This window comes from Garra rufa, chromosome 14, assembly GCF_049309525.1.
Source record: "Garra rufa chromosome 14, GarRuf1.0, whole genome shotgun sequence".
Taxonomy (NCBI): domain Eukaryota; kingdom Metazoa; phylum Chordata; class Actinopteri; order Cypriniformes; family Cyprinidae; genus Garra; species Garra rufa.
This window is the reverse complement of record NC_133374.1, coordinates 24,658,014-24,682,472: the sequence shown is the minus strand read 5'-3', so window position 1 is coordinate 24,682,472 and position 24,459 is coordinate 24,658,014. Positions and strand designations below refer to the sequence as shown.

The following is a 24,459-nucleotide window of genomic DNA, read 5'->3' as shown; positions in this document are numbered from 1 at the left end:
AATATTATTGCTTACTGGAAAAGTACATTTCTGGCACCGATATGTATGCATTACATCTGCCAGATGTTTTAACCTTCACTGTTGATTATTCACAGGGTCCCGTCCACGTTTGGGGCCGCTACAGCGATCAAAAGTGCAAAATCACTTAGAATTCCTAAGGAAGATTCTATGGAGAGTGAATATCAATAATTATCAAAAAAAGTCGAACTTTCGATTCTCGGTCGCAAAGGGACGCCAAAAGGCAGGGCTGCCTTTACTAAAATGGCTATAACTTTTGAACAGAATTAGATATCTTCTCCAAACTCACAATGTGTATATAAGAGCTCAATCTGAGGTCACGTCAAAAAAGTTGCAGAGGCGCTATAAGAGGGAAAAAAACATAAAAACAGCCATATCTACGCAACCATTTGTCCTATCGACATGAAATTGGTATGCATGATCTTGGTTCAAAGTTCCACAAGCGTCTGTAAGGACATTTGCGCATCTCAAAAAACATGGCCACCATAGGCCGATGAAATTTGAGCACCTATTAGACATTGTTAACGGAGGTCGATCAGAATGAAGCTTGTTGGGCCTGTTTGATTCAAGGCCCTAAAGGTCTATGAGAAATTTCAAAAGAAATCGGCCACTGGGGAGGGCAATATCGCATTTTTCCAGGGTGTAAACGATTGTATATTGTGCTGCTTTTCACACATATGCACAATATTCATATCATACGACCTCCTCATTCCATCTTCACTCTTTGCCTCTAGAACCACTGCTGTCAATTAAATAGTTTGTTAATTGATTGAGAAAATGTAAAAAAAACTACTTTTGTGAACTACTCCTAGGTTTTTTACTGAATCTGAAAAAAAAAACACTGCAGTACAATTCTCTGGCCTCTTTAGGTCAATAATTATCAAAAACAAAATTAGCTATAATGGGGTCGTTTAGAAAAGGGGCCTGTCCAAAACTACCCAAACGCCTAGAAAGCCTAAACGAAAACTCAAAACTTCACAAAACCTGGTGAGCACATGCGACATGTGATTCTAAACAAGCATGCAAAGTTTTAGGGAGATCGGCGCTATAACAGTTAAAAACGATTCAGAAACACTGTATTTCTATGGTAAATTACCTGGATTTGACAAAATGCTTTTTTAAATCATTGATTTAGGTGGTTACAGGCTTGCTAAGTAATATCTTTTTCCTACTAGAATTTTTTAGAGTATAAAAACCTATATAATATAATTCAATAGACCTGAGCTAACTTGAACTAACAATGAACTTTATCAACTAATGTTATGTCAAAATGTTAATGTTAAGATTAATAAATGCTTTAACACATATATTGCTCATTGTTAGTTAATATTAGTTAATGCGTTAACCAGTGTTAACTAATTGGAACCTTATTGTAACGTGTTGCCACTTAAATTTCACAATAACACTTTACAATCAGGTGATATGAAGGAACAATGAACAGTACATTTATTATAGCATTTATTAATCTTCGTTGATGTTAGTTAATAAAAATACAGTTGTTCATTTTTTGTTCTTGTTAGTTCACAGTGCACTAATGTTAACAAGCACTTGTGATTTTAATAACGCATTAGTAAATGCTGAAACTAACATAAGATTAATAAATGCTGTAGAAATATCGTTTATTCTTAGTTCATGTTAACTAATGTAGTTAACTAATGAACCATATTGTAAAGTGTTATTTTCAGTCTGATTTTTGTCAGTTTGCTGTGGCGCTTTGAGATGAAGGTGAGGCTGATCTGACGTAAACGTCAAAAGGTCAATGTCAAATCAAACCCATTTTGATGCATCTACCGACTTGCCGAAAGAAATGATTAAAAAAAGTATTCCCCCGTTCGAAATGAAATGAGCTTTTAAAATAGACATCCTTAACTGCCGAGGGAGAGTCAAGCCCTTAGAGCCATTACAGACTTTTGCTTACTATCCCAGAGGACGCCGAGTAGCAGAGCATGCTGGGTGAAAATGATTTGCAATCATGCACTCGGCGGTAGATCTTATCCTGAAGTCTGCATACTTACTCTCCCAAATAGCTCTTCATATTTTTGGCCAGCTATAAATAGCAGGAAAGGGAATACTAGCCGATTGTACTGCAGTTTTTTTAAGACCTAAATCTCATTACATCTCACTATTCATTCAAAAAACAAAACTGTGGGGTTTTTTTAGCCACAAGATTTGCTGAATGATGCTACGTGGCCTTTAAATCCAAGTCATAATTACCGCATTGAAAAATATGTCGTGTAAGCAAGACTTACAAGATGATTTATTACATACGGTTAAAGCCAGAAAGAAAAAGGAATCGCTTTTAGCTCTCTAGAGTCCATATAGACTCACACTCAGCACTCCTGCGAGCCTCAAATCAGCCTGGATATTAGTTCGTGCCACACAATGCTTGTGAATTAAGTGCTCGTCCTTGTGGAAGATGAGACTCGGGTCATACACCAGGAGACCCAGCTCACCGCCGGCCGTATCTTCTCCTCAGCAGTGATTAATGTGCTAATTAGAGCTGGACAGTTGCCAGCGCGACCGCGGCATGAGGGCAGAGCGGGTGGTTTATGAAGACGGAGGATCCTGAGGGGTACAACAGGTGAAGGCAGGGGCGAGCGAGGGCGAGCAATCCTTCAAACATCTCTGAGACCTCGTCTAGTCCTGCAGCTCAGATTATAGCAGCAAGCGGATTGAGGTGGAAAAACATTTGATCGCATACATGGGATCAGCGTGTTTGTGATAAGTGAGCAGTTTTTGCCACGACGAGTCTGATGCGGCCGTGCCCATCTGTTAGATATTTCAGCTTATGGGACTCGTAAACACAGAGTCGTTGAGCTATGAAATGTTCATTCTGTGCTTGTTTATTGGTGAATCACTCTTGTTTTTCGGTATTAGGCACATGTGCGATGTGATTAACTGTTCTAGTCAAGTCGTGAACGTCCTGTGAGAGAGAATTTTTGGAAACACATTCGTTTTTCCGGCTTGATCCGTGCTCAGTGCCCACACTTTTCACCAAGCATTTATCACCAAGAAAGAATAATAATGATCAAAACAATGTGAACAATTTATTTTGTGTTTCACAGAAGAAAAGAAAGTCTGGATTTTTGGAGGTTTGAAAAAGTTTTGCTTTAGTATTTGTTATATAATGTTATAGTATGTTGCAATGTGTTTAGATATAGTTGAGGTCAAAAGTTTTGCAGAATTTACAAAATGTTAATTATTTTGCCAAAATAAGAGGGATCATACAAAATGCATGTTGTTTTTTTATTTACTACTGACCTGAATAAGACATTTCACATAAAAGACATTAACATAGTCCACAAGAGAAAAACATTTCTTCAGAATTCTTCAGGCCCCACACATTTTTCAGCATTTTTGTGTATTTGAACTTGAGTTTGAATTTGATTTTGAATTCTATCTTTTCACACTGAGGACAACTGAGGGACTCATATGCAACTATTACAGAAGGTTCAAACGCTCACTGATGCTCCAGAAGGAAACACGATGCATTAAGAGCTGGGGGGTGAAAACTTTTGAACAGAATTACGATGTGTAAATTTTTTTTATTTTGCCTAAATATCTTTTTTTTTTTTTTTACTACTGCCCTTCAGAAGCTACAGGAGGTACTTACATGTTTCCTAGAAGACAAAATAAGTTAAATTTACTCTGATCTTCCGATTCACAAAGTTTTCACCCCCTGCTCTTTGTGTTTCCTTCTGGATCATCAGTGAGCATTTGAAGCTTCTGTAATAGTTGCATAAGAGTCCCTCAGTTGTCCTCAGTGTGAAAAGATGGATCTCAAAATAATACATTCATTGTTGGAAAGGGTCCAAATACACAAAAATGCTGAAAAACCAAATAATTTGTGGGACCTGAAGGATTTTTCTGAAGAACAGCGGGCAGTTTAACTGTTCAGGACAAACAAGAGACTTAAAAAAAACTATCACTAAACAAAACAACTACTGTGGATCATTCAGGTAACAACACAGTAAGAGTATGTGAACTTTTAACACTCATTTTTATAAATTCAGCTATTATTTTCTCTTGTGGACTAGCTGTTATGTGAAATATCTTATTCAGGTCAGTATTAAATAAAAAATATCATGCATTTGTATGATCGCTTTTATTTTCGTAAAAATAATGAACATTTGCAGATTTTGCACTTCCGCGTTCGCCACTGCTTTCGCCTACATCCTACATCCTTCGTCATCTGCTGGAACGCCATCTCTCGTGAACATGCATACGACAGTTAGTGGAAGCTAAAGGTCACGGTTTATAAAGCTTTAAATATGGATATTTTTTTATACACAAACAGATTGATTCACTTTATAAGCCCTTTATAAATCCCCAAAACCATGTGGAGTACTTTTTATGATGGATAGATGCACTTTTTGGTTTCAACATCTCAACAGCCCTTCACTGGCATTATATAGCTTTGAAGAACCAGAAAATGTTTTAATGTAACTCTTGATTGTGTTTGTCTGAATGACAAAAGTCATATACACCTAGTAATATGGTAATTTTAATTTTTGGGTGAACTATTCCTTTAAGGCAAGACACTGCAGGTAAATAGGGTAAAAAAATGAACTAATAGTTATCACTTTACTTAGCCACTTGATGGATTAATTTGATAATTGCAAACATTTTTGTATTACAAGTTTTCTAAAATGTTAGGTTTAAATATGCAAATGGGGCATTATTTAATGAAATAAGCGCTAATTTGCGTAGATTTCTAGTACAAAAATCTAAACACTAAATTCTTGTTTCAATTTTTTACATTAGAGTTAAAAGTTTTTACAGAGGGAATTTTGGGTATCTCATTTCGTCATAACATAATTCGGAAAAAACTGAACAGACAGAAAACACTATATATATATTTTTGTTGTTGTATAAAATCAAGCAAATGATATATGAACAAATCCCTCTGTAAAAACCTTCAGGATATAGACAAGAATACAAATGTAAAGTTTGGTGTGTGTAAGTGCTACTGAAGTGGAGATTTATGGCTCAGTGTTGGAGAAAAAACTCATTTTGAGAAAACAGCCTTTAAAAATATGCATTGTAATTGAAATCTATTGACACAAATAGATAACGTGCTATTAAAAAAAACACTTACCAGTGTTTTTTGGATGTTTTCTTTCCACTAGTCTGGGGTTTTTGCCTGCAGTGTCTCCCCTTAATATTTATATATTATTCCAGCTTTATATCAGTATACCATATTGTCAGTTAAAATATCATGATTTTTTTCAATGTCATAGAGAAATCTTATTCACAAATGGTTGAAAACGCAAAGACTGCTGGTCACATGGCCATGCATGCATACTTGAGAACAGAGTTGAGAAGTAGCTCATTCAAATTCAGCGTGTATTCTGACAGTATGTGCTTTTGGACAAAAGCCTGTGTTTACAGCAGAGTTTCAAGCATCCACTCACTTTTTTTCTTAAGAAAATGTTAAAAGCAACTTTATTCATCTTTATTCATTCTTTAAACAGACAGCAAGTATAAACCGCTCTTTAAATTCAATGCATTTCAAGGTCTTTGATAAACAAAAAGATTTATGCATTTTGTAAAAAGCCAGCGTTGTTCTGTTTTATTAAAGGGTGAGTGAAGGCTGAATCTGGGTCTCACACTAATATATTAATCCATGCAATGCTAGACTACAGTATATCAGGGGATACAGTATTATCCACCTAGCATATGTATGCCACAGGACCAATACTTAATCTGACGCTTGTCATAACGGCAGAATGACAAATGGCAAGTGCAACTAGTGAAACCTTTTTTTTTTTTGGCAGAAGTAGATATTTAGCTTTTGGCTTGAATGCAAATCCATTCACGTATTCTCTCAAAATAGCAGCTTTGTGTTGAAGCTTTTATGCAAGAGAAAAGCAGTATCTATTTCAAAGCATTGAATGTGGCAGTCTGTCTGGGGGAGCAAACTGCCGTGTTCCCTGAGCCTGGATTAAGATAAAGTAGGACAAATGAAAAATAAAACTTGCTTAAAAGGCTCTAGACCCAGCTGTCCCTCTTTCACCCAGTGTGGGATTATAAAGTAATGATGCTCCGTGGCAGCTTTTCCCTAATACATCTTTCCCCATGCGCTCTTATCTAAACCCTCTGAAGGGCTGTTATAGGGTTTCTTGCATGCGCGCTGTTGTTGAACATAACCGATTGCATTTTGTATCGCCTGTTTCATGTAAAATGCATTACATTTTCAGCTGTTGCATTTATTTTCAGGAGACTCTGTGACGCCAGGTTCTGTCCAGTTATTGATTGTTTGAGAAAGCACATAAAAGAGATGTTGAATGGGATGTTATCGGTCCGAAAGGAAGTAAACACAAAGGACCTTCGGATTAACCCAGTCACCGTCTCTCTGGGAGGGTCGATTAGCCGAGTCTCGACACGGGGAATAACGTAGCGTGGGATTAGCCCACCTCTGGGATGGATTTATTTATGTGCCTCTGAAATGAACAATAACAACATCCTGTCTAGTCCACACACACTTCCAGCTGTGAGTCAGAATCAGGGCTGCAACGACATCCACGTTCATGCACCGCTATATAATTACACGTTAGCAGCTAGCATAATTTCGCATGTAATTGTCAGGCTGAAAGTGTAGGAGTAGTTCAGTTAGCCTGAAACATTTCACAAGTCTCCTCCCACTCCATACACACACACACACACACACACACACCGACAGATGGCCGCTTGTCAAACCCCGACACGAATTCTTCAGGTTAGAATGATTGTCCTTTTAAGACCAACGTCTGAGTCACAAACGGTCGAATGTGTTGTGGGTCTCCATAGTGGGGGATGCAAATGAGCGGCCGTGTGTAAAGAAGGAGAAAGAGCGCGTGGTGAGTCAGTGGTGGGCTATTAATAATGTACATCCCAACAGGCTTGTCATTTACCATCATTCCATGATCTCTACAGGGGGGTGGAGAAGAAAGACTCCTGGCCTTTTAAAATGAGCCCGACCTGTGTGAGATTCGGCTCGGGAAATGTCCTTTTACTCCCGCAATTTGAAATCCTGAGTTGTCGGAATAGCAGCGATCACAAATTCAACATTTTTTGGTGCAGTGATGAATATGTTTAGGTCATGTTCACTGCAGGGGTTCCAATACGCTAGTGTGTAACTGCCTAACAGGAATTCATGGAAATGAGAAGCCCATATGATTAGTCACTTATTTATGAAAGCAATGGTTGTGTCTGAAAACATAGTACCTACCTTGCTAGGGGGAGGTGTACCGGGAGAGATACCAAATTTCTGGAAACATGCGTTATGTGACTAATGACTCTGGAAAATGAATAGTGACTGTCCTGAGCTGTAAGGAAAAAGAGAGCAGACAGGCAAAAATGTATTGGCTGTTTGGTCCATTTTATGCTTTTAAGAGATGTGTGTGTGTATAGCTGTGTACATTATTAGATTGTAGTTACAGAGATATAGATAGTATATTTTGTGTGTGTGTGTGTGTGTGTGTGTGTGTGTGTGTGTGTGTGTGTGTGTGTGTGTGTGTAGATAGATAGGTAGATAGACAGATAGCAGTGCTGTTTTCCTATTATTTATATCATATATATATATATATATATATATATATATATATATATATATGATACCAGCAATTACTCACGATTAATCGCATCCAGATTAAACGTTTTTGTGTACATAATATATGTGTGTGTACTGTGTATATTTATTATCTGTATATAAATATACACACATGTATATATTTGAGTATAATATTATTATAAGTAAATATAAATAATATGTATCATATAAATTATATGAATATAAATATATAAATGTAAATACATGTAAATATTTTTTCTAACTATTAAATTCATATTCAAAATATTAATATCAATAATAATAGTGATTTATCTTTCGATCTATCTATACACAGTGTGTATAGATAGATCGAAAGATAAATCACTATTATTATTGATATATTGATATTCATTACGCCTTTGGAATGTCCCCATAAAACATGTAAACCCAACATGCGTGTGTGTGTGTGTGTGTGTGTGTGTGTGTGTTAGTACTGGGCAACAATTAATTGTGAATCCAAAATAACAAAATAAAAGTACTAAAGCAAAAATGTATTATTAAAATATTACATGTGCTGCAGTGCTATGTTCCTATTATTTATATACTATTATATTTTTTGTTAATATTTAGAATTTGAATTTATCTTAATAAGGATATATTATTAGTTTTACATTTTAGTTTAAATATTAATAAATGTACATATATTGTCATTTTTATTAGCTTGTGTTTATTAAATATTTATTTTTAAACATTATTACAATTTTAGAACTTTCAGGTTTTTCATCAAATATTTATATTTTATTTAATTTCATTTTTTAATTAACAAAAAACTGTTTTTATTCAACAATAACACTGCTGTAGTGTTAGATATCGAAACCTGAAGAATATGGGTTTATATTACATTTTTATTATACTAAAGCAAAAAACAATTCAAATATAACATTGCTGCTATTTTCGTATTATTTATATACTATTTTATATACTATACTAATAATAGTTTTTATTTATTTTTTTTACTTCAATTTTATATTTTCATTTTTAAATTTAGTTTCAGTTTAAGTATTAATAAGTTTATGTACACTACCAGTCAAAAGATTTTTATTGTTTTTTTAAAGAAGTTTTTTTCTGCTCACCAAGCCTGCATTTGATCCAAGTACAGCAAAAACAGTAACATTTTGAAATATTTTTTATTATTTTAAATACTTGTTTTCAGTTTTAATATATTTTAAAATGTAATTTATTCCTGTAATTTCAAAGCTGAAGTTTTAGCATCATTACTCCAGTCACATGATCCTTCAGAAATCATTGTAATATTTTGATTTGCTGCTCAAAAAAACATTTATTATTATTATTATTATGTTAAAAACAGCTGAGTATATTTTTTCAGATTTATTTAATGAATAAAAAAGTTCAGAAGAACAGCATTTATCTGAAATAAAAATCTTTTGTAACATTATAAATGTCTAAATAAAAACATTAACTTCTAAAATTTCTTTCCCAAAAAAAAAAAAAAAACATTTGAATGCAATAGTGTATAATGTTAAAAAAGCTTTTCATTTCAGATAAATGCTGATCTTTGGATCTTTCTATTCAGCAAAGAATCCTGAAAAAAAGTACTTACCTGTTTTAAACATTGGTAATAATAATAATAGTAATAATAATAAATGTTTCTTGAACAGCTAATCAGCATATAAGTATGATTTCTAAAGGATCACATGACACTGAAGACTGGAGTAATAATGCTAAAAAATTAAGCTTTGATCACAGGAATAAAATACTTTTAAAAATTTAATATGTCAAAATTGTACTGTTTTTGTTGTACTTTGGATCAAATAAATGCAGGCTTGGTGAGCAAAGGAGACTTTCAAAATCTTGCTGTTCAAAAACTTTTGACTGGTCGTGTATATTGTCATTTATATTTATATAAATGTTTATTTTTAAACATTTCTACATTTCAAGTTTTTCATCTAATATTTATATTTTGTTTAATTTCATTTGAGCTTTTTTGAATGAACAAAAGTTACTTTTAACAGTTTTAGCAAACAATAACACCGCTGTAGATAGATATAGAAACAAATTGAAGAAAAACACTGAGTTTAATTCAAACCGATTTGTATAGTACTTTTCACAATTAACTTTTGTCCTCAGCAATTTTCTACAAACCCCCAAGCACCAATTTGCAACCCTCTAATTTGAAACTCCTCTTCTTTTTATAATTGTGGGTGCAGAATGCAGTCTAGAAAGCATGCTGCTGGATTTTGAGACACGGCCAACGTTATAAGAAGTAAATTATTGCTAATTGATATTGATTTATTTCCGTATATAATTTTATCAGCTGAAGTAATTGGCTTGTAAAGCATATGTAAGGGATGATGATGATTTTGCAGTGCATGGGCTGCTCAGTGGAAGGAAGCCAAGCAGAATTAAGAGAATGACCGTAATGTTTTTGTGCCGGTCACGTGACCCACTCAGGCTTTCAGCTGTAGCTAATGAGTCTCTCTGCTCATGTCACTCACCTCACAGATGATTAAAAATCACATTGCTTTCCCTTTCTCGTGCTTCGCAATAAAGTGCACAGGATGAGAGGGGCAAAGGATGGCTTCCTGAACACACCGCCAAGAGGGACGAACCCTGTCAGAGCCAAGCGTGTATCATTCTTTCCCATAACTGGGCATGTGGTATCGCCGAGGGCACTTACGAGCTTTGTGTGCGGGCTGGCCGGCTCTAGGTAAACGGTGACACTATTTTACCCTCTCTTTTCTTAACCAGCGCTCATGAATAACACATGGCTTCGTCTCCTGAAAAATGCAACATGCTGTGGGCTGTTTGGGAACAGCCTGTCCTTGTCCTTGCTTGTGCATATGCCTCCTGCGAGTTAAATCCTGTTCAGGAGGTGACGGGCCACCACAGTGGACTGCAGGGGACTGAGAATGTATGCACACTGCCAATTTGCTAGCTCATGCATGCATATATGTATTACACCACTGTTGTTATGTTTATGTTTGGGGGCCGTCAGTCACCTTCGGCATCAGCTTTCATTATCAGGGTATCTGATGGATCTACGCCGATTTGAGATGGCTTTTGTGAAAGGGGGCAGATGTCTGTTGGGTGTGCCGTTAGAAGGTTAGGCACTTGTATGCAACATCTGCGCTCTTTTCTTTTGTAAACCATGCTTTTATATGCTAGGGAAGGCCTGTGCTTGTGCCCGTGTTTGTGCACGGTTAGAGTGGCCCAAGGGAATGAGTGGATGCTTATTTAACAGTGACAGACAATGGTGGATGGAGTCAGCAGATCTTAACAGGCCAACGGGGGAAAAGGACAAGTGAATCATTTTATAGTCAGTTAGTTAAAAAAAATAATTAGCCTTTGGGGGATGAATTTGTTTGTTTGGTTGATAGCATTTTCAAGTAAATGTCAAATGTGTTCTGTAATTGCCTCTTGGTTTCAGGCACTTATTTCTTTATTGCTATATTTTGTTTAAAAAAATCCATTTATGAATTCTAATGAAATTATCATTGAAAAAACATGCCCCTGCCTACTTTTTTTTTTTTTTACAAGTTTACTGCAGTTCCCAGCTGAAATCAACACTGTTGGCATAATTTATAATTACAGGAGCAGATTATTATTAATTAAGACTTATTTTTGCACAGTAGCTTGCACAACACTGTTACAGCCTGAACATTTTTTACCATACTGCGTGATTTGTAAAACTTATTTGTAGAGATGCACCCATTTTTTCAATGCAAAAAGGGGCCATTGGATGTCCATTTTGCACAAGTTCATATGATTCTTCAGGGTCTTAATGAAAAGTCTCTAATATACTTTGGTTGAAAATTCTCAATAGTAGTGTAAAAAAAAGACCCTTTTATCTTGTCAAAATCAGCTCTGCAAAATATCAGCTCATTTTATCGCATGGGCCATTTAAATGCAAATGAGCTCTGCTCGCCCCGCCCCTCTCTGCTGAGCAATTACAAGCTGTAATGTTTACTTTAGCCGCATTTAGCCACGTTTAGCTGCATTTAGCCGCGTTTATCAGCAAAACTTGCCAACAAGCACATTATTAAGCAATTTGCAAAGATGCATAAAAAACCCTTTATACTCACTTCTGCTGTGGGTGAAGCTGCATCATGAATGCTTCACACGAACATAGATGCATATGCAGATCGGGATCGCCGCTTTCCTTTTAAAAACGAAAGTAACGTTGTCCTCTGCCTCTTAAGTGGCTCAAATGTTGGGAGTAAATGACTACTGCTATGTTCATTATTACATCCAACAACAGAACACCTCAATCGCTCAATTAGAGTCTTCCTCTGCACCTGAGTCGACACAATGGTGGTCGTATTGGGACTGTTTCTGCTCGGTGAGGGCGGGTCTAAGGTAAGACGCTCATGTCAATCAACTGTCTTTCATTAAAACGACAAGAAGCTGAGAATGAGCTGATTTTAAAAAGGGGATATTACTTTTTAAAGATTAAAAAATACTACTGGGTGGATTTTTATCATTGTAGGGTGGTTTTGTACACAAACCGCCAACACACATTAATGTTCAAACAACATATGAAGTTAGTTTTGCATCCGATGACCCCTTTAAACAATTCCCCCAATCTAGACTAAGTTGCAGATATTCTCTATAAATGCATTTACACTGCAAAATTTCAAATGCATAATTAATTTTTATAAGATTAATGTTTTAAATATTTTTTAAACATACAAATAAGAAATGTTGGGAAAAAGCTATGTTACTTTTAATAATATGAATCAAAACCACCAGTAGGTGGCCTCGAATTACTGTTTAAATAAGTCATTTAGACATTAATTCAATCGATTCGTTCAAACCAAGCAAGTGTTCTTATGAAAAGGTTTCTGAATCGGACTTATTTGATTTGTTCAAAAATCTGGATTCATTCAGTAACGAAACACCACTGTGTTCCTCAGAGACACACAGCAGTTCTGCTGTGGCTTTGTTGAATGAAATTGAACAAAAACTGTCAATACTGTGTCTAAAATGTAAGTCACTTCATTTTAACTTCTTGTTTATTATTGTATAAAATCAGTGTCACAGTCCAACCGTGTTGACGTTTGGGTAAACGTGCAATGTTGCCTACTTTCTGTGAGTGCCGTTGTGTGCTGATTTTTGATTTCTGCACAAGTCTTGTCACACACTCACTCAAGCTGCGCAAGCCTCACCTGGCACAACATAAATACATTATCAGTTGCTATATGTGTGACGTCAAAACAGACCGGTTTGGAATCCTCAAACTGACCGGCTGGTCACTGGTCTGGGCCAGATCATGCGGAAAACTGGCTAATTCCAGTCCCTGGCTGGGCCATTGGTGCATCTCTACTTATTTGTTTTGACATTTACATTACATAAACAGGTCTATATATATGGCTTTTCTGCCATTGTAAACTTGCTCGGTAGCACACCTGGTGCAGGGTTGCACAAGTCTTGTGAAAAGCAAGTCATGATAAAACTGTTCAATCTAAAATGACATGTTTTCATCAGCAATTTTTACCTCATGTTTGCTATTGTTAACATAGTCAGGGGTGGGGGATATGATCAAAATCTTATATCACGATATGAGAAATTTTATTTCATGGTAACAATATATATCATGATATAGGTTTTTTGCTTTATGATATCAACATTTTCATAATTCTTGTCACCAGTGTCAATATCACAAAAAACTCAGATGAGCCTAAATAAAAAAAAAGCTCACTCAAGACAAGTAGACAGTCAGTGATTAAGCAATAAGACAAAAAAACTACAGTATAACAAATAAATTAAAAAATGCTACATACATTGTATAAAGTAATCAAATCACTGCATATTCTTCACTGTGTAAATTAAATATGTATTTCTTCTTATTAAAGTTACAAAAGTAATTTAGTCAAGAGCAGTCTTTTATTGTTTGATTAACATGAATGACAGACAGCAGGAATATTAGACTGCTGCCACTTTAGGAGCTACCCGGTTCAAATATACTGTTTTCTTTCTCAGCTGTTTGCATTCACTGAAAGGGTTACTCGACCACAAAATAAAACTTTTGTCATTAATCACTTACCTGCATGTTGTTCCAATTCCGTAAAAGCTTTATTCTTCTTCAGAACACAATTTAAGATATTTCGAATGAAAACCGAGAGCTTTGTGGCTGTCCCATTGACTGCCAAGTAAATAACACTGTCAAGGCCCAGAAAAGTATGAAGGATGTTGTCAAAATAGTCCATCTGTCATCAGTGGTTCAACCATAATTTTACAAAGCTACGATAATACTTTTTGTATTTAAAGAAAACAAAAATAACAACTTTATTCAGCAATTCGTCTCCTCTGCGTCACTGTAGCGCCTGTCTAAAAAGTCATGTGTTCATACAGTGTAAATGTATTGAACAAAGTTATTTTTGCCATGTTATAGGCCTTGAATGGTTAAATATACACACTTGTATGTGTCAAAATGCTGTCTTTGCAAGTATTTTCATAAACACAGTAATTTAGGTCTTAAAGAGTTATTCCACCCCAAAATCAAAATTATTCAACAATTCGTCATCGCCGTAGCACCATTTTGGAGAGTATCCACTGGACTCAAACAACGTCAGCTGCAACACACAGATATGTTTTCTATGTTTATTTACGCTTTGATTTAAAAGAAAAGAGCATATCCATGTGACGCAGCTGACAGCGTATGTTGTTTGTGTCCAGGGGATACTCTCCAAAATGTTGACAAGTTGACAAATTCTACTGGTTAATCATGTCTACTGGTATATCGCTCTAAATATCTAAAATGAAAAGTCCTTTCGGCGCCACTTACTGGATATTTTACTTGAAAGTGCCACTTTAAAATGTATATTTTATTAAATACTAAAAAACATCAAGTGTCATCTAGTCTTCTGTCTAACAAACTGATTGTTAGCTTAGCAACATGCAAAGAGATACTAATATTGAAAGGGTAAGCAATTAATAAACCAATATTTAGCCATTTTTAAATGATCAGCTTTAGCCAATAATTCCAAAGTTAATTCCAAAAATGCAATCAGCACTAAGGGCCAGATGTACTAAGACCTTGCGCCAGCGCAAACCGCCTTTTGCCGTTATAATAGTACTGTCAGGATTTACTTAAGACACGCAGTGAAGAATTAGAGTTTTGCAGGAGTTTCTCTTTCAGACTTTCAGACACTAAATTTAGATTTTTAAGAAGAGTATTAAAATAAATCACGCAACACGATTTACTAACTTTTGCATTCAAATTACTGGTATTTGCGGCTTTACTCAACGGTCAAAAAATCATGGCTTAGGGTGTGTTCACACTTGTCATGTTTGGTTTGATTAAAACGAACTCTGATGCGATTGCTCTGTTAGTGTGGTTAATTTGAGTAAGTGTGTACGCTGCCCTCTGAACCCTGGTGCGCACCCAACAAGCGGACCGAGGTTGCTAGAAAGATGGGTCTCGATCCGCTAACAAACTCTCTGGTGCGGTTCGATTGATATATAAATGCGACCTGGACCAAATACTTCTAAACAAACCAAAAACAGGAAGTAATGACAAGATGCAATGCTGTACGACATGATTTCATGAAGGGAACATACAGTGTATCCAAAACAAAATGAGCAGAGGGCAATCGTGGAGCAACGAGGAGGTAAAGTGCCTTTAATTAGGTCTTTGTGAGTTTGCAGGTGGTGAAAATAAAATCATATACTCGCAACAAGTGTGCTTAGTCCAGCAGACAGCATTAGGTATATTCGACTTAAAGCAGCGCTGAGTTTTTGGTGAGTTCCTTCACGAAATATACGTAATTCAACCCAACCAATGAGGTTGTGAACGTATTATTTCATCTTTAGGTTCGGTATTCTTAGGTTTGCTGTCAAAAATGCCAGTGTGAACGCTAAGTGGAACAAGACCAAATGTATAATTTAATATATAAATTTTTGTAAACATACCCTTAATTTGCGCTTCTCTTAATAGATTGCATCATTATGGAAATTATCCATAATGTGTTCTTTAATGTGCTTTAATGTTAAAGTCTGGTTGGCCTTACTTTTGTGAGTAAAGGTAACCAATGCCGTAATTTGAATAGAAAGGATGCATATTCGTGCTAAAAAGAAAGACAGTGAGCTAATTTGAACCCATTTGGTTAAACTGGATTGCAAGTAGTTAGTGAATAGTATATGCAAGAAATACCATGGCACAACAACGGTAGTGATTTGCCTAAAAATCTAGGTTTGAGTGAACAGGAATGTGGCAGATTGTGTTGGATGGTGGACTCGTGAAATTGGTTATGGTCAGGTTGGGTGCCCAGGCTGACAGATGACCACTCCAAATCCTGACGTGAGTCACTTACTGTCCATATCAGACCCGCACCATTTGTCCCAGCCTGAAAGATATGAATATTCATAGGCAGGAGATGAGCAAGAGTTTAACTAACAAAGAAAATGGAGCACTCTGCACTCTGGATCTCACCAATAACATGACATTTCAATGAATATTTATAAGTAATTATCACAAGTCATTGCATTTATAAAGGTCTGCCAAGAGATGGTGTAGCCAGAACTCAGTAATACAGCAGAAATGCTGCAGAGGTCATATTATAAATATGAATCGATGGCTGAATGTATTTATTTGGAAATCGTTTTCATGCTTTACATTCTACGGTTTCATTTGCGGTCCAAGACAGGTGAGATTACACCATATAATTGAGGTGTTAATCGAAAAATTCAACCACAAAGTGTTTTAAGAGATAAGACGGGAAGATATTGCGGCTGTCAGATTAGTGATTAATTTGTGGACAGCGGTGTATTAACGAAATGCATTTATATTTCTCAGAGATGAGAATATGAGTGGCATTTATGTTCGTATGTGTGTGTGAGGCTCTGTAGCAGCCGCTGGTGAGAGTCTACAGCCCGTAGGAGCTCACCCTTTGATGTAGGAAACTCAAAGGGCCCCCTGAGGCAGCTGCCATAGGGCAGGGGTCGCATTTTTAATCTGTCAATCACCACTGGGGATTTATGGGTAACTTTTCCTGCCAAGCCAGACAGCGGGGAATGTAGCATTCTGCTGTTCGCTCTCAGTGTGAAGGGTAGGCATAGAAAAGAGAAGGGGGCAGAGTTCACTGTGTTTGCCGTTAACACTGACGCTTAGTAAGGTCAGCGCAACCAGCCATTGTTGAATTTGGCTATCTGCAGAGTTAAAGAATTGGCTTTTACTGTTGGATTTTGTTTTGCAAGACTTTAAAATGTTTGAAACCCTAGTGAATTGCCTGCTTATGGTGCATTCAGGTTTTTCTAGGAAGTTTGTGTTTATGAATTGTAAGAGCAAACTTGTAATTATTACAACAGGTGCGTTCAAATCACTTTGGCTGGTGCAAAATGGCGATCTTTGTACAAAAAAAATATAAAAGCACAACAGGCATCGCTTGACAAAGAGCAAGCAACCGTAACTTCAGTCGATCAGGCTAAAAAGTCGGGAGTCGGTGAAAAGTCAACACTCCCGGATGAGTTCACGCAAGCAAATGTAATCTTTTAGTTTTTAATCAGTTGCAACAATCAGGATAAGCACAAGTAATTACCATTTTGAGTAGCCGTTGTACCCACAATTTGACCGATTTTTTTCTGTGTTAAGACCTCAATGTATCGTCACGAGGGTTTAATTTGGTTTTGTCTGTGCATGGGTTTTTTGACTCTCAAAGCTGTGGATCCCATTGACTGCCATTATATGACTGACAGACTGCAAAGGTTTAAGTTAAAAATCTTTGTTTGTGTTCTACTGAGGAACCAAAGTCACCTAAATCCTAGATGCCCTGGGGGTAAACATGAAATTTTCATTTTTGGGTGAACTATCCCTTTAAGACATGTTTTTTGGGGGTGTTAAATAATGGCACAAATACCAGTAATTTGACGAGCACTAACATTAGTAAACTGTGTCTGAAAGGGAAACTCCTACAAATGCAATTCAATAAGGTCAGGCACTAAAATAACAGTGTCCATGCCTTTTCATTGCTAATTCTTCATCTTTAGGAAATCCTGACAGTACTATATTAGTGCCAAAACACGGTTTGCACTGGCGCAAGCTGTTAGTAAATCTGGCCCCAGGTGTGTTTTTGGTTTGTTTTTATTAGTTTTATAAAAGTGCTGTGAATTTAATCAATATATAGTCTGTCATTGTTGTATTTTGTAAATGCAACTTAGCTGAATATGAGATAGTTCAACCAAAAATAATGTAACGGTATTATCAATATTGTGGTATCATGATCGCAAAACTGTCTCGACATCATCGTAGTCACATGGCGATATGAAACGATAGGTCTTCCGGGCAAAAAGTGTAGTTTTTAAAATTTAACATAATTCTAACATAAATGGTCATTAAAGTTGTGTTTTGGGTCATTGTGCTTTGGCACAGTATCTGTCAAACGAACTATAACCGAAAGCACAATATGGCTTAATCCCTTCATCAAGTCTGTTTTCACTGCGCATTTCAAAGCGAAGTCCGTACTTCATTCAGGCGATCAGCTCATGATCTGGTGTTTTTCACACCTCAGAACGGCTCAGTTCAAAGTGAATGCAGTGATGGTTTATTGTATGTTCTGTGAGTTTAGCTCACATTTGGGAATGCAACGGCCACCAGTTATGCTTTATTTTCACAACAGTTGATTACAGCATTTCATTAGATTGGTAGTGAGACGTGCTTTTGTAAGTCTGTTTTCACTGCAGCTGAAGTTTGTCAGAATAAAAGCTTAAAAGTGCAGTAAGAATTTTTGACAGCGGTTTGAATAGGAAATGTTACTGCAGTCCAAATTCAAAATATCTCTTTCAAGAGTAGAAATTAGGAAAGAGGTATTGTAATTTCCCTACTGTAGTGTAAAGCAAAAATAATATACCCATGAAATATTCATTTTCATTTATATTACAGTACAATTGTTTTACAATATATACTGTCATAGGAATAACACTAATATAAAATTGTTGCTATTTCTATTATTGTATCTAATTTGTTTGGCTTTCAAAACACCAGTGTGATTGTAATTTAGACAAATTAAAAGAGGGTTGAGTCCTCTTTAAAGTTCAGGTACACGTCAATTCACTGACATTTTTCAGACTTAAGTATTCTTACTTAAGAACATGGTTTGGAGCTCTTAATTTTGAACTACTAAAGTGCGTTAGAATTCTTAAAATGTTTTTTTTAAATATCGCAATAAATATTGTGTTGTGGACTTCACATCAGGATATTTTCAAATTGTGAGATTTTTATATCATTACATCCCTACCCAAAAATGTAGTTCCAAACCTGTAAGACCTTTGTTTATTTTCAGAACACAAATTAAGTTTTTTTATGACCCTGCATAGACAGCAATATAACTGAGTTCAAGGCCCAGAAAGGTAATTGTTAAAACAGTCTATATGACACCAGCGGTTCAACCTTAATTTTATGAAGCTACGAGAATACTTTTTGTGTGCAAAAATTTTTGGGTGAACTATCCCTTTAATTTCTTACAAAATAAACTCTGGAATGGTAATGTATACAGTAGGCAGCTCACTAGATTTTGGAACAGACCCATAGCTACGTCATGCCTCTTTTCTATGGTCAATTATTCAGCTGTATTTAAATGTGAATGTGTTGTCATGAAAACACTTTATAATTGATAAGATGAGAAAGCCAAGGCATTACGTGCAGGAAGGAGCACAGGAGATTTGAGGACACGAGCTGAGAGAAAGCAAAGATAAAACACCTCATTCATCTCTGACTCACAATTCCCAAGTTCCTCAATGAAGATCCATGAATAAACACCTCACACAGGGGAGCAGATGAAAACAAACCAAGGAAAAACAATACAGCATATAACTAATACTTGTTTCAATCTTCTCTAGTTCTCAGGGATGATTTCCGCCAGCCTCCCAATGATGTGGTGGTGGCAGCAGGAGAGCCCGCTGTGCTGGAGTGCATCCCTCCCAGGGGTCACCCCGAGCCCACCGTTTCCTGGAAGAGGAACAATGTTCGTGTCAATGACAAGGACGGCAGGATCTCTGTGAGTCAATAGCAGAAAGTGCAATGTTGGCACAGGAGTGATGATTAGGTTGTAGTGCAGCAGTGACATCACTCTACCTCTCTGCAACCAGCATCGATTGAAACATAAATCAGTGCACTTGGTCACGTCCTGTTCTACACCAACAATGACATCACTGCCAAATTCAAATTAACTAAATGAAAGGGTGCACTTAGCGGTTTTCTGTGTGTATGTCATGCTGGTTGCCAGTGTTATTGCTAACTAAATGTAAAACTATTAAAAATTCATTTTTGCTTTTTGAAAAAAAAGTCAAACCAGTCAAAAGTTTTTGAACAGTAAGGTTTTTAATGTTTTTAAAGAAGTCTCTTCTGCTCACCAGGCTTGCATTTGATCCAAATTACAGAAAAAGCAGTAATATTGTGAAATATTTTTACTATGTAAAATAACTGCTTTCTATTTGAATATATTTTAAAATATAATTCATTCCTGTGATCAAAGCTACATTTTCAGCATCATTACTCCAGTCTTCAGTGCCACATGATTCTTCAGAAATCATTCTAAAATGCTGATTTGCTGTTCAAGAAACATTTATCATTATTATAAACATTTAAAACAATTGAGTAAATTTTTTTTCAGCATTCTGTAATGATTATAAAGATCCAAAGATCAGCATTTTTCTAAAATAAAATCTTTTGTAACATCTTTTTTGTATTAAATTGTATAGAAATTATAGAAATTAAAACTTTTAATTAGCAAGATGGTTTAAATTGATTAAAAGTGATGATAAAGACATTTATAATGTTACGAAAGGTATCTGTTTCAGATAAATGCTGTTCTTCTGAACTTTCTATTCATCAAAGAAACTTAACATACTTTCAACATAATAATAATAATAATAATAATAATATGTTTTTTTGAGCAACAAATCAGATCTTTGGAATGATTTCTGAAGGATCGTGTGACTGGAGTAATGATGCAAAAAAGTCAGCTTTGAAAATCACAGGAATAAATTACATTTTAAAATATATTCAAATAGAAAAGTAAAATTCAAATGTTACTGTTTTTGCTGTACTTTGGATCAAATAAATGCAGGCTTGGTGAGTAGAGGAGACTTTAAAAAACATTAAAAATCTTACTGTTCAAAAACTTTTGACTGGTAGTGTAAATAGTAAATTTATTTCTAAATGTATTTCTTTATGTCAACCCAGCTAAAATTCACATAATATTTGCATGTTTCCTTATAATCAAAGATTAAAAATAATAATAAAAAAATTTCATTACTTAATGAAAAGTTAGCAAAAGGTAACTTTTTAAAGAGGAATACATTACTGAGTGCACATTAAACTGAAAAAGATACTCAATACTGAAAATTTATTTTTAAGAATCAAACCAGGTTGTACGATGGCATAGTGATAGGTGTGAATTTTTTTTCTCAGATGCGTGGCGGTAAGCTGATGATTTCTCACACCCGGAAAAGTGACGCAGGCATGTACGTGTGCGTAGGCACCAATATGGTGGGCGATAGAGACAGTGATCCAGCCGAACTCGTCGTATTTGGTAAGTTCAAAATTCCTGTCTCATTTTTTGGGGGTTTCACAAAGGAGTGAAAATAATCACTGTGTACGTGTGACAATGGGAGCAGAGAGGCCAGTGTTCATTCGCAGACCTGTGAATCAGATCGTTTTGGCTGAGGAGACTGTTGACTTCTTGTGCGAGGTTCACGGAGACCCGGCTCCGACTGTCCGCTGGAACAGAGACGAAGGAGAACTACCGCGGGGGAGGCAAGACTCTGCTTACAAACATTTGTGATACTGTTACGACAACTTTATGCAGCTCAAATGCCAGTTTAATTATGTTTATGTAGTGACAGATTAGAAATTCAGTTTCCTGTTTCCATTATAGTTGAGTTAGAGAAGGAGAAATCTCATTAAACCAATAATCCTCAAACTGAGGAATTATATTTATTGCATAATACAGCATTATACAACAAAACCTTAAAGGGATAGTTCACCTAAAAATGAAAATTGTGTCATTTGCTTACCCTCATGTCGTTGCAACCCTGTAAGACTTTTGTTCATCTTTGTATGCGCTGTTGAACTCTTGTGAAGGCACGTCGAAGACTGACAAGGAAGAGAAGAAAATGTGAAATAATGTTATTTTTGTATTCTCTGCACACAAAAAGTATTCTTGTAACTTCATAACATGGTTGAATCACTCATGTCACACTGTTTTATTGATGTGCTTACTACCTTTCTAGGCCTTGAATGTTTCAGTTGAGTTGCTGTCTATGCAGGGACAGAAAGCTCTTAGATTTCATCATAAATATCTGTATTTGTGTTCTGAAGATGAACGAAGGTCATACAGGTTTGGAACGACATGAGGGGGAGTAATTAATGACACAATTTTCATTTTTGGCTATCCCTTTAATATAGCAGCCCTTAGAAATGATAAAAACAATAGATTTTTAGTGTGATTTTAGCTAATGAAACAAAAATTGTTAACGTTGTTAGATTTTATTGCCAAAATGGCATATGTTATTTAAATGAAAGCTTTCTTGGCCAGCTATTTTAGAGATTTTAGTCTTTTCACATTCAAATACAGTTGAAGTCAAAAGTTTACATACCCCTTGCAGAATCTGCAAAATGTTACCTGAATGATCCACAGCTGTGTTTTTTGTTTGTTTGTATAGTGATAGTTGTTCATGAGTCCCTTGTTTGTCCTGAACTGTTAAATGCCCACTGTTCTTCAGAAAAGTCCTTCAGGACCCACAAATTCTTTGGTTTTTCAGCATTTCTGTGTATTTGAACCCTTTCCAACAATGATTGTATGATTTTGAGATCCATATTTTTACACTGAGGACAACTGAGGGACTCATATGCAACTATTACAGAAATTTCAAATGATAATGCTTCAGAAGGAAACACGATGCATTAAGAGCCTGAACACTTTTTAAATTTGAAGATAAGGGTAAATTGAACTTATATTGTCTTCTGAGAAACATTCAAATATTTTGTGTAGCTTCTGAAGGGCAGTTCTTCATTCTGTTCAAAAGTTTTCACACCCCTGCCTCGTAATGCATCGTTTTTTCTTCTGGAGCATCAGTGAGTGTTTGAACCTTCTGTAATAGTTGCATATGAGTCCCTCAGTTGTCCTCAGTGTTAAAAAATGGATTTAAAAAATATCAAGTCATTGTTGCAAATACACAACAATGCTTTTCAGGACAAACAAGGGACTCATGAACAACTATCACTAAACAAATTTAAAAAACAGCTGTGGATCATTCAGGTAACAACACAGTATTAAGAATCAAGTGTATGAAAACTTTTGAATTATTTTCTCTTGTTGATTATATGTAAACATCTATGTGAAATATCTTTTTCAGGTCAGTACTAAATGAAAAGTAACATAAAAAAGAACTTTAAAAATGCATTTTGTATGATCTCTCTTATTTTCCTAAAATAATTAACATTTTGCAGATTCTGCAAGGTGTATGTAAACTTTTGACTTCAGCAGTAGTATATTGCTGTAGCTGTTCGACTAGATAGATGACCGCCATGTGAACTGACTTGAAGTTTGATCCCATTTCCATTCCCTTCCCAAATAGCTTCCTTTCTGCTGTCAAATAAAAAAGTGGCAAAAGCCCCAAGAATAAAATATAACTAGTGTTTCCTAGAGTTCGGGCATATTTGAAAAATGTCCTCTCAGAAAGTGTAAGGATGTAGACAGGCTGTAGGAGGAATGTGCGATGACTGTTCAATCTGCTCTCCTCACGGACAACCACTGTCTCTTTTCACCTTCTCGGCCGAGTAGATTTGAGATCCGTGGTGACAACAGCCTGCGTCTGATAAGGGTCAGAGCGGAGGACGAGGGCACTTACACGTGTGTCACAGAAAACAGCGTGGGCAAAACTGAAGCCTCCGCCGTGCTGCAGGTCCACGGTAAGGCGCATCTTTTTACACATGTGTCGACGCACATCACAGCGCACGTGAAATATGAATCACAAAGAAGCAAGCTGATATTCTTAGCTTCATGCATATGTTGCCACTCATCTCCATTAAACAGACCTCACCGCAACCATTTAAACCTGTCACACGCAATCAGTCTGATCTGTGTGAAGTCACAAGGAAGGATTTATCAGCTCCTCTGTTGCTGCTTAAATGTTAGCTCTGTTCTAGCAGGCTGCCTCATTGCCTAGATAGCAAGCTGACTTCTAAAGCCTAAAGTATAGTTTTGATGCAAACACTTCAGGCTTTCAAAATGTTCATCATTGTGCATTAACACAGGTGCTTTCATCCTTGTCCAGTGTCTTCACTATTTCTTTCCAGAAGTTACTAGCAATAAAAATGTCATTGTACTCGTTCAAACAAGCTGTTTTGTTTAATTTGGCTTGTGTAACTCCCTTACACAAGCACTCATCAACACATGTACACAAGTCCTGAATAAGATATTTAATCTAAAAGATGTTTACATATAGTCCACAAGAAAAATGAATAGTTGAAATTTTAAAAAAGACCCAGTTCAAAAGTTTACACCCCCTTGATTCTTAATACTGTGTTGTAACCTGTATGATCCACAGCTGTGTTTTTTTGTTTAGTGATAGTTGTTCTTGAATCCATTGTTTGTCCTGAATATTTGAACTGTCTGCTTTTTTTCAGATAAATCCTTTAGGTTCCACAAATTCTTTGTTTTTTTCAGCATTTTTGTGTATTTGAACCCTTTCTGACAATGATTGTATGATTTTCAGATCCATCTTTTCACACTGAGGACAACTGAGGGACTCATATGCAACTACTACAGAAGGTTTAAACGCTTACTGATGCTTCAGTAGGAAAAACGATGCATTAAGAACCAGGGGTGAAAACTTTTGATCAGAATGAAGATGTGTACATTTTTCATTTAGTACTGCTCTTCAGAGGCTGC

The 24,459-nt window shown here is 36.0% G+C and overlaps 1 protein-coding gene across 1 annotated transcript in view; it reads left to right on the top strand.

The window, feature by feature from the left end:
- Positions 1 to 24,459, top strand: part of LOC141284260 (roundabout homolog 2) — a 107,982-nt gene that overhangs the window by 12,977 nt on the left and 70,546 nt on the right. The window contains exons 3-6 of the mRNA XM_073817264.1: positions 19,403 to 19,560; positions 20,976 to 21,096; positions 21,182 to 21,320; positions 23,350 to 23,477. Coding sequence (XP_073673365.1) covers positions 19,403 to 19,560; positions 20,976 to 21,096; positions 21,182 to 21,320; positions 23,350 to 23,477 — 546 coding nt within the window. The remainder of the gene's footprint in view (positions 1 to 19,402; positions 19,561 to 20,975; positions 21,097 to 21,181; positions 21,321 to 23,349; positions 23,478 to 24,459) is intronic.